Source organism: Xenopus laevis, chromosome 6L (genome assembly GCF_017654675.1).
Source record: "Xenopus laevis strain J_2021 chromosome 6L, Xenopus_laevis_v10.1, whole genome shotgun sequence".
Classification (NCBI taxonomy): Eukaryota; Metazoa; Chordata; class Amphibia; order Anura; family Pipidae; genus Xenopus; species Xenopus laevis.
In genome coordinates, this window is record NC_054381.1 from 132459001 (window position 1) to 132471009 (window position 12009).

The 12009-nt window shown below is 37.5% G+C and overlaps 1 protein-coding gene across 3 annotated transcripts in view; it reads left to right on the forward strand.

Annotated features, from left to right (window-relative positions):
* LOC108719304 (polyamine-modulated factor 1-binding protein 1) overlaps positions 1 to 7690 on the forward strand; it is a 322584-nt gene extending 314894 nt beyond the window's left edge. For all 3 annotated transcript variants that reach the window (XM_018268087.2, XM_018268088.2, XM_018268086.2), the window contains one exon: positions 7021 to 7690. In XM_018268087.2, coding sequence (XP_018123576.1) covers positions 7021 to 7431 — 411 coding nt within the window. In that variant the 3' untranslated portion in view covers positions 7432 to 7690. The remainder of the gene's footprint in view (positions 1 to 7020) is intronic.
* The last annotated feature ends 4319 nt before the right edge of the window (positions 7691 to 12009 follow it).

Sequence of the window (12009 nt, forward strand, 5' to 3'; positions counted from 1 at the left end):
TCTTATACCAAGGCTTTATGATTTGGAATATGTTTCATGTTTATATAAAATTCTCTTTGTTTGTCTGTTCACCTCATTTATAGTTTGGGCAAATAGTATTAATTTTTCAGTGCAAATTTAGTGATCATACTTTACATGGCTATTAAACCGGAAAATACAGAATTTCAGGCGTAATAACTATGTGAAGCCTGATCGCTATACTATATAAAATGGAGTCTATGGGATGGCCTTCCTTTAATTCAGAGCTTTCTAGATACCAGGTTTCAGGATAAAGAACCCCATACTTTTATACATAAAATCCTCTGAGGCTCTCTGCGCTAGCGTACTGGCCCTCTCTGCCGCCCTCGTGGACCCCCAGGACCCCCTCAGGCGCAAAGAGGTAAGCGCACAGGGTAGGTGGGGCGGCAGCGGAGGGGCCAGGATCGCCCCTATATATATAATACACAAAAGCTATGAATATCCTGTAAATTATATCCTTATAAACGGTGAGTTCTGATGTCATCAGTTATAAACGGTGAGTTCTGATGTCATTTCTGTCACATGACTCATTGAAATTTGTGTATTATAATAAATAACGTATCCCCAGTTGTAAAATATGAGGATAATAGAAGTTACCTCGGAGTTCCATGACCTGTATAAAAACACTCGGCCTACGGCCTCTTGTTTTTATATGGTCATGAAACTCCTCGGTAACTTATAATATCCTTATATTTTACAACTGGGGGTACTTTATTCACTATATATATATATATATATATATATATATATATATATATATATATATATATATATATATATATATATATATATATACATACATACACAGAGGATATTGAAACTTAATTTCCTTCAGTAAGAACCAAGAGATATAATATTGTATTGTTTACTCCAACCTTTTTAAATGTTGCTCCCAGTGTCCTCCAGTGTTCTGGTTTGGGAGCAAGTTTTGGTTGTATAAAAATTATGTATATATAATATATAAAGCCTCCTGGATGCTGCTAGTCCACACAACAGGAACTTTCATGCTTTTGTTGCTCCCCAACTCTTTTTACAATTGATTATGGCTTACGAGTAAAAAAGGTCGGGTACTTCTGCCCTAAGGGAAGGAGGACCTTAAGAGAATTCAGGGAAAGGGACCCCTTGAACAAGGTGTAGATTATGGGTAGCAGGTCCTGTCACATCACCTCTTATGAGTGATAAGATAAACAGGGTAGCTTTGAAAAGTAGTCCTGTGCTCCACTGCAAAGATCTAGTGTGGTGTCGTGGCCAAGTCAAGGAACTCAATTGGGTAGGCAATGCTGTGTGTAATCCCTTGGAGCATCCTCGAGATGCTTGGAGACAATATCGGCAGTACAGGAGTAAACCCCAGGAGAAATTGGTGTAAAGTGTGCCTCTGTAGCTGAAGTATACTATGTACTGAGAAGTATTTGCTGCTACCTGTTAATAAACTGTTTATTTGGTTCAAGAATAGGGATGTAGCGAACGTCGGAAAAAAAGTTCGCGAACATATTCGCGAACTTGCGCAAAAATGCGAGCGGTTCGCGAACGGTTCGCGAACCCCATAGACTTCAATGGGAAGGCGAACTTTAACATCTAAAAAAAAATTTCTGGCCAGAAAAATGATTTTAAAGTTGTTTAAAGGGTGCAACGACCTGGACAGTGGCATGCCAGAGGGGGATCAAGGGCAAAAATGTATCTGAAAAATCTGCCTGTGTGTGCTTGGAAGAGATAGTGTAGGGGGAGAGCTGTTAGTGATTTCAGGGACAGATGATAGTAAGTTTGCTGGCTAGTAATCTGCTTGATACTGCTCTGTATTGGAGGGACAGAAGTCTGCAGGGATTTGAGGGACATTTTAGCTTAGGTAGCTTTGCTGGCTAGTAATCTACTGTTCTCTTTAAACAACTGCCATACGTTGACCTTGTAGGCATTGTTTGCCCAGTTTTTTTGGACGCAGCCACTGAAGCACAGTTGCCAGAAAAAATATGCCATATAAATGCTGAAAATAGTAATTTTTCGCCATACGTTGACCTTGTAGACATTGTTTGCCCAGTTTTTTTGGTTGCAGCCACTGAAGCACAGTTGCCAGAAAAAATATGCCATATAAATGCTGAAAATAGTCATTTTTTGCCATACGTTGACCTTGTAGGCATTGTTTGCCCAGTTTTTTTGGTCGCAGCCACTGAAGCACAGTTGCCAGAAAAAATATGCCATATAAATGCTGAAAATAGTCATTTTTTGCCATATACGTTGAGTCAACGTATGGCAAAAAATGACTATTTTCAGCATTTATATGGCATATTTTTTCTGGCCTCTGTGCTTCAGTGGCTGCGGCCAAAAAAACTGGGCAAACAATGCCTACAAGGTCAACGTATACACTACTACAGTGGTGGATACGGATTACGTAAAATATATGAATGCTGCTTGAAAAAAAGTAACTCAAGTGGTTTTTCTAGAGACGATAATATTATCAATATTTAGACAAAATGTGAACAAGCTCACACAGCTAGATGGCGGGTTGAAGAAAACACTGTGCAAATAATGCCTACAAGGTCAACGTATACACTACTACAGCAGTGGATACGGATTACGTAAAATATATTATGGCTGCTTGAAAAAAGTCACTCCGGTGTTTTTTCTGGAGACGGTAATATTATGGATATTTAGACAGAATGTGAACAAGGTCACACAGCTAGATGGCGGGTTGAAGAAAACAGTGTGCAAATAATGCCTACAAGGTCAACGTATACACTACTACAGCGGTGGATACGGATTACGTAAAATATATGAATGCTGCTTGAAAAAAAGTAACTCAAGTGGTTTTTCTAGAGACGATAATATTATCAATATTTAGACAAAATGTGAACAAGCTCACACAGCTAGATGGCGGGTTGAAGAAAACACTGTGCAAATAATGCCTACAAGGTCAACGTATACACTACTACAGCGGTGGATACGGATTACGTAAAATATATTATGGCTGCTTGAAAAAAGTCACTCCGGTGTTTTTTCTGGAGACGGTAATATTATGGATATTTAGACAGAATGTGAACAAGGTCACACAGCTAGATGGCAGTTGGTTGAATAACACACTGGGCAAAAAATGCCTACAGGGCAAATAATGCCTAAAAGGTCAACTTATACACTACTACAGCGGTAGTAAAATAAAAAAAAGTAAAATAAAAAAAAATGAATATTAAAAAAAAAAAATTAAAGTTGGTGCTGCTGAACTACTAGGAGCAGCAGATTAGCACACCAGTCCCACTCCCCAACACTGCTAGACTAATAGCACTGGGCTCTTATAGTAGTAGTAGTAGTAGTAGTAAAACAACAAAAAAATAAATAAAAGCAGTCCTTACAAGGACTACTGTTATTGCAGCAGTCAGCAGATGAGATCAGAAGCAGGACAGCTGCCCACAGCAGCTACATACAGAGCACTGCAGTAGAAGGTAGATTACTAGCCAGCAAAGCTACCTAAGCTTAAATGTCCCTCAAACCCCTGCAGACTTCTGTCCCTCCAATAACAGAGCAGTATCAAAACGATTACTAGCCAGCAAACTTTCAACTGTCCCTGAAATCACTAACAGGCAGCAGCTCTCTCCCTACACTATCTCTTCAGCACACACAGGCAGAGTGAAAAAACGCTGCAGGGCTTCGGTTTTTATAGGGAAGGGGAGTGGTCCAGGGGAGAGCTTCCTGATTGGCTGCCATGTACCTGCTGGTCTGGGGTGAGAGGGCAAAAAAAAGCGCCAACAATGGCGAACCCAAAATGGCGAACGTCGCGCGACGTTCGCGAACTTCCGGCGAGCGCGAACACCCGATGTTCGCGCGAACAAGTTCGCCGGCGAACAGTTCGCGACATCTCTATTCAAGAACCAATGAAACCCTTTATTGTTTTAAACACTATTATGAGAGTTAGAGTTCAGTCTGACCCTTTCCTTCACCTATTGTAAGTGCTCATATGAGATAGTGAGGGTCTTACATATAACGGTGTTCTTCCTTAGAGCAGCTGGGTCTAAGCAATACAGCCAAGGAAGGGTCACAGACGCTTAATAATTCTTTTGAGAAATAGGTTTTATTACATTGCACGTGTCTTTTTTGAGATAAAAATGACTTTATTAGTTTGCTTCCTCGACCTAACATTTTTTTTACTTACTTCAAATAATTCCACTATATTGTCTGCCAGTACTTTTGCAGATCATAGACTCATGCTAGCATTAGACAGGTAGACTCACAACACATGTATCAGAGCTGTCAACCCCCTAATTTTTGGAGTTTCAAGCCCCTTTTACCACAGTCTCCTGTCACTCTACAGTATTCCCCCCATTTTTTGTGATTTTCATGATTTTTCAAGGTTCTCATTAAATTCTGTGGTGTACATTCGCAGTTGCATTCAGTGACGGCCATAGTGGAGCATTTGTGCATGCTGCAGTGGCTTCAGTCTAGTCGAGCTTCAATGTAATTACACTTCCGGGTAGTGCAGAATTCTTTGGGTTCACGCAAGCTCCCCCTGATCTCATGATTATGCAGCTTGACACGTCTGGAGTATATTGATTTTAGCCAATTATTTTGAGGAAAATAGTGGAGGAACATTTGTATAAAAAAAGAATAAATATCCATGGGTATGGTACCTGTTATCCAGAAAGTTTAGAACCCGGGGTTTTCCAGAGAAGGGATTGTTTCGTAATTTAGATCTCCATACCTTCAGTCTACTAAAAAACTATTAAACCCAGTAGAATTGTTTTGCATCTTATAAGGATTTATTATATCTTAATTGAAATCAAGTACAAGGTACTGTTTCATTACTAAAGAGAAAACAGAAATAATTTTAAAAAATTGAATTATTTGATTATAAGGGAGTCTGTGGGACCTTTCCATATTATTTATTATTATTATTAATATTTATTTATATAGCGCCACCATACTTCGCAGCGCTGTAAAGCAGAGCTTTCTAAATAAAGGGTTTTTGAATCCTATAGCTGTACAAGAAAACAATAAGGAATATGATTTCCCTTTTCTCTGAAATAATAACAGAACAGGTATAGGATCCATTATCCGGAATCCCATTATCCAGAATCCCCTTATCCAGAAAACTCTGAATTACAGAAAGTCTGCCATAGACTCCAAATAATCCACATTTTTAAAAATGAATTCCTTTTCTCTGTAACAATAAATCAGTACCTTGTAATGGATCCAAAAGATGTAATTAATCCTTAATGGAAGCAAAACCAGTCTACTGGGTTTATTTAATGTTAAGATGATTTTCTAGTAGACTTTCGGTATGAAATTCTAAATTAAAAGATCTGTTACCCGTAAAACCCCAGGTCCTGAGCATTCTGGATAACAGGCCCCATACCTGTATCTTGTAGTTGATCCAAAGTAAGATATAATGAATCCTTATTGGAAGCAAAACCAGCCTATTGGGTTTACATGGTTTTCTAGAAGACGTATGGTATGGAGATCCAAATTACGGACAGATCTGTTATCTGGAAAACCCCAAGTCCCGAGCATTCTAGATAACAGGTTCCATTCCTGTGTAATCAATGTAATTTCTTTACCAAATAACCCCTGCATATATCAGTAAGAATAGTCATCCAAAATGTTTATCAATATGTGACCAGCATAATGCTATAACTAATATTCAGTTTAAAGTTGATTGATATACTTTAAAATGTGTTGCTTTAAAAAAAAGCTGGTGCTAAAATGATGCATACTTCACATTTTACCCTAAAATTAGCACTAAGACTAGCAAAATTACAGTGGAGCCTTGCTGACTATTCATTTGCGAATGTGCTGTGAAAGCCAGAATTGCTGTTAAAAAGTGATAAATGGGAGTGAAAATTGTCTGGCAAAGATGAATAGATTGTGTTTTAATTCCAGATAAAGATAAGTGACACAGAAATTGATTTTCAATCATTACTATTTTCAAGTTTTCTAAAAGGAAAAGTATAAAAGCTCTGCACACCAATCATGTCATATACCTAGAAAGCTTCACACACTACTGATTATTGTTCATTATTCCAAAACTGAATATATGAGTGAAAGTGAATGACTTTTTTTTCCTAATAGAAAGATTTGGCTATCTCTTAATTAACATTAAGAATTGTATATTTTATTGATGACTCATTTTTTAAGGGTTACTGCAGTCATTTAAATTTGCAGGAAATCGTAGTACAATACCAGAATACTTGTTTCACCATCTGCAATTTTTTTCACAAAACTGCAGCAAAAATTGTTGTCCATGTATTGCACTATATTCAAGCTGGCCAGGTATGTCAAATTCAACCCTGGTCTGGCCAGTCCCGCAGTCACTGTAACCCGATTGGGGTCCCCTAATATAATATAATAATAATATATTGGCACCCCACCTCTGTGAATCAGGTTTTCTTGGTCCTATGAATTTACCCAATACTTGTTCATAAAATATAAATTTCATCTTCACGGTCAGCTGAACGACCGATCACCATGGCACGAAAAATGTCGGGACACTCCACACGGCCCCAAAAATTGTACGAAACTAAGATTCATACGATCTTACACATGTAAACTAAGGATAGGGAGACTGTCTATTATTATTGTTGAATTTCTTTAGTATCATAAAGCTCTAGAACAAGGTCCCCAACCTTTTTTTACCCGTGAGCCACATTCAAATGTAAAAAAAAGTATCAAAATAGTTCCAGGGGGTGCCAAATAAGGGCTGTGGTTGGCAGTTTTACCTCCACAATTTTAGTCTCTATGTGAACTGGCAGCCTACAAGGAGGTCTGTTTGGCAGTACATCTGGTTTTTAGGCAACTAAAACTTGCCTCCAAGCCAAGAATTTAAAAATAAGCACCTGCTTTGAAGCCACTTGTTGCTCGGGCGCCAATGGTTGGAGAACGCTGTGCTAGAACATCTAGGCATGTAAACAACTGTGCAACTGTAAGACGCCCAATATCTATATATATCTATAAATTATTACTTATTTCATAGGATAATGTTTTTTTCTGTGTAAAGTAGAGCATTGTTTATTTTCTTAATTCCAGCTCAATGAATTAAGTCAAGAAAATGAAAATCTCCAGAAAAAATTAGAAGATGAAACGCTTCGATGTCGACAATATGAACTTCTTTTACAAACATCCAACCAGACTGTAGCTAATCTTTTTGCTCAGTTACAAAATAAACAAGAACAGAAAGAGATTTTCAAGCACTGTCCGTCTGTAACCTCATTGTTTGGTAAGGATGATAAAGCGTCATGTCTGAGCCCACTGTTGCCAAACGAAGCCCAGAATATCCACCAAATGGAAGGAACTAAAGATTCAGAAGGCTCTTCATACTGGATAAAATGTGTAGAAGAACTTTCCACTCAGCTGCAGGAAAACACCGATTATTGGACTGAAAAAATGAATACGCTAACCGCTGAAATTCAACAAAAATGTGTCACCTCACCCCAGTAACCCTACGTGGTTTTATATGGACAGTGTCATTTCCTTTAGCATACTACTGCACTATAGGTAATTATTGAATAACATATCACAATGGAGAACAATGGTGGATCCAATTGCAGATATACAGTATATACATTTATGGACAAATCACTTACCATGGCATCTGTGTGTGTGTAAATCTTGCATTTACCAGTTCTATTTAGTTCATTTTTTTGATTTATTTCATTTTTCATTTACTATTTTTCTTCTTCATTTAATGATTGTAGATTTTAAACTATTGGTTTCTCACGTAGGCCTTGTATAAACCTTTCTTCTCAGGTAGAGGAATGAGATCTGTTATCCGGAAACCAGTTATCCAGAAAGCTCTGAATTAAGGAAAGGCCGTCTCCCATAAACTCCATTTTATCCAAATAATTAAAATTTTTAAAATGATTTCCTTTTTCTCTATAATAATAAAACAGTAGCTTGTACTTGATACCAACTAAGATATAAATAATCCTTATTGGAAGCAAAACCAGATCATTGGGCTTATTTAATGTTTAATTATAGTAGACGTAATGTATGAAGATCAAAATTACAGAAAGATCCATTATCCAGAAAATCTCAGGCATTCTGGATAACCGGTCCCATACCTGTAGTACGAAGTAACTTGTATTTCTGATGCCTCTAGTAGTGATGGGCGAATTTATTCGCCAGGCGTGAAGTTGCAGCGGATTTGCTGAGAAAATTCGCCAGGGAAAATTCGCTGGCGTCAAAATATATTTGACGCCAAAGACAATTCTGACGCCGGCGACAATTCTAGGTGCCCATTGACTTAAATGGGCGTCAGAATTGTCACCAGCATTGGAATTGTCGCCGGTGTCAGAATTGTCGCCGCCGTCAAAAATATTTTGACGCCGGTTTCAAAATTCGTGTTTCAAATTTTTTGCTGAAGCAAAACGGGAGAAATTCGCCCATCACAAGCCTCCAGTCATTCAGAAAAAAAAACTTTAGACATACAAATGTTACCAGTTATCCCATCTGTATAGAAAATGTGGTTGCGAGTATTCTCTACTGTATATCAAATACAGTATTTTTTACAAATGAGAAAGAAAAAGAGTATTTGGTAACATTTTAAGATTTGAGGCTAACAAAAATCTTTTCTGCAGTGTAATGAGTTTAGAAGCCTACCCATATCTGAAGTTGCATTTGCCCTTACTTAAAATGCCACCCACTTGTAGTTGTAGTTTACCTAAAGAATTGTTTGTACTACTTTTAACATAATGGACTTGTTTATCTCTCAACACTTGAAGTGCTACTAGTACAGAATTGCACCTGTGCTAATAATTGTTTAGTTTGGGGGGTCTTTTTTATTCCCACAGTTACTTATTTAGCCAGGCAGCTAGTGTAAGTAGGAAACTGCAAGTAGCGTTAGTAGAGTTCCAGAAGTGTCGGGCTTGCCCCTTGGAACAGTTTGGGCAGTAGGGGCTCATTCTTCAGGCTAATTAGAGTGACATTTTCAATAATGCCTATTTGCATTCCTAGATGAACCTGAGAGCCCAGCTAGCATTTCAATTAGCTAATTTGCTTTTCTAAATATTCTTGGAATTACGGCTAATACTGCAATGATTTCCTATATCTGTAACCTTCTTATGAGCTAAGTCAAACCTGAACAAAGGTTGGTCTCCAAGGGGGGAATATTCACACAAATACATAGGGAGGAAAACATAAAAGTAACCTTTCTCTCCATTAATCTCATTGGAAAAATATCCAATTTCAAGGATATATATATATATATATATATATATTTATATATAGACAAATACAAGAGTCCTCTGCACTCAACCCATTATCAATATATTTAAGACAGAGACATTTTGTGCATACTGCTACTGAAAAATGCCTTACCCTTTAAACAAAACATGGATTGTTTGTCCATATATTGCAATATATTTAAGCTGGCCAACTACTGTACGTCAAAGTCATCCCATATCTGCCCAGTCCTACGCTCAATTTTATCTGATTCATTAAGAATTCAATTGCTTCATTATACATTTACAAAGGGACTAAGTTTTACCTGCAACTTACTCGCTGCTTTCAAAGTAAAACTCCCAAACTTGGCTGCCATTGTATTAGACACCAGTGGGATCACCTGACTTTAGCTGGGAGGGGTGGGAGCTACAACATGGAGCTGGTCACTGCTCCTGTGTAAACTATAACAAACAAGGGAAAGTTATGCTCACCAGTGGTGTATTATAATAAATTAAGTTCCACTTGTTGGAAAATATGAGGATATTATAAGTCACCTCGGAGTTCCATGACCTGTATAAAAACACTTGGCCTTTGGCCTCCTCTTTTTATATGGTCATGAAACGCCTCAGAGACATAATATCCTTATATTTTACAAGAGGGGGTACTTTATTCACTATATATTTATATGGAAACCTGCTTATATGAAAAGTGATTGCTTGAAATCTTAGAAATCGATAAAAAAATATTTCCCTTCCCTCAAATAAGAAAACTTTCAGATTTCTTCATTCTACATAGTCAGTGTTCTTTCGACTTTTTATTATTGTTGATAACATTTTAACTTTTTTATCAATCTGTGTACATTGTAGGGATGTCGCGGACTGTTCTGCGGCGAACTTGTTCGCGCGAACATCGGCTGTTCGCGTCCGCCGCAAGTTCGCGAACGTCGCGCGACGTTCGCCAATAGGCGTTCGCGTCAAAATCGTTCGACCATTCGGTCGCTAAAATCGAACGATTTTCGTTCGATTCGAACGAAAATCCTTCGATCGAACGATTAAAATCCTTCGATCGTTCGAATCGAACGATTTTCGGATGTTCGAAGTTCGAGAACTGTTCGCGAACTGTTCGCATTTTTTACAGGTGTTCGCGGACGGCGTTCGCGAACACATTATCGGCGGTTCGCTACATCCCTAGTACATTGTAATTTGTGCAAGTACTGTAAATGAACAACAAGAGCTATTACTTAAACCAGGTGAAAGTGTGATGGTCTAATAAATTGGATCTGTATAATCAAATTTGGGAGTTCTGTATCGTTTGTATTTGTACCATTGAATTCTGCATGATGTACAGGACAGAAAAGACAGCTAGGCACCTATTACAATCAACGACTCTCATTTCAGTATCTTTTTCCTACTGGAACTCATGCCATAATGCTCAGATGTCAGCACTACAAACAGAACCAGCAATAGCATCATCTGCAGAACTGGCCTGAACCTAATGCCTGCTTAAGTTTAACGCTTTCTGTGCTGGCTCTGTTTGATCCATATGTTGCTCTTGTTGCCAGACAACATGCGGCTTGGCATAGATCAAAGAGAAGCCTGGACACAACTATTATTGATACTTTTGTGTAAACATGATAGATTCAACTTTTCTTGGCTCATAAAGAATTAAAGGAATAGCTCCCATAAAAGTTTCCTTAACCTGTAGAGGAAAAATGTTGAGGTTTGCCTTTACTCTTTGTTTTCTGTTTTTTATGCTTCCTCTCCCAACACAAGACTCTAAACTGTTATCTTTCAATTGTTATTATTATAATTATTAACAGATATTTATCACATGCCAGCGTATTTGCCAGCTCTACGCAGTAGAAGGGTGCATACATCAAATATACTGATTACATGCAAATACAGATACAGGAAGTAAAGTGGGTCCCGCTTATTAAATTTACAGTTTAAAAATTAAGCAGCCAATATAAAATATGTATAATAAAAGCAATTCAATTGCTGTTTTTTTTTCTGGTTAATAAATTATTATACAATTATATATTATTCAGACGGAAAATTGTTTGCATTGCACATTTTTTTTTCATAATCCATGTAAATTGCAGTCGACCCTAAGCTTAAAGGAGCAGCTACTCATTTACTTGAATGACATAAGTCTAAGAGGCACATTTACTAAAGGGTGAATTTTCTCCTTGTCTAACTTCATCAAAGTTCACCTTAGTTTGCCAGGTGTATTTTCACAACACAACTCATATTAACTAAAAAAAATTGTACACTTTTTCAAGAGAAATGTGGTGAATACTTGCCTGGCATGAAGATGATTAAAGTGTCTAGGCGAAATTCTTTATTCATGGACAATTTTCACCATGAAAAAATGAATAATGGAGAATTAGCTTAGAAGTGGATAAAGAGTTTCAATAGTGGCTGCTCTATTTTTAAAATGGTAGTTTGCCAGCCTGAACCTGGAGAAATTTCTTTTGATAACAATTTTTTCTTGTGCTCTTAGTAAATTGGAGAATACTCACTGGATAGATTTCACCTGGAGAAGAGATGTGAATATACACCAATGCAAAGAAAAGTGTCACCCCTGAGAAGTTAATTATTCAGAACTTGTTGTATTCTCCTTTTAGTAAATTGGCAATGTTGAGGGGAATCTTCAACATTGGTGAACTAATGCCAAATTTTCCACTTTTACCCTATAGTAAATATGCCCCATTGATCTTTTTTTTTTGTAATTCTTATTGTCTTTTGTTCAGCAGCTTTCTTGTTTGGAATGTAAACTTTTATCTGAATATTTGGGTGGCACTGACCCTACTGGCACTGAGGTTAGAACGGGAGCTTGGAAGATGAATAGATGAGG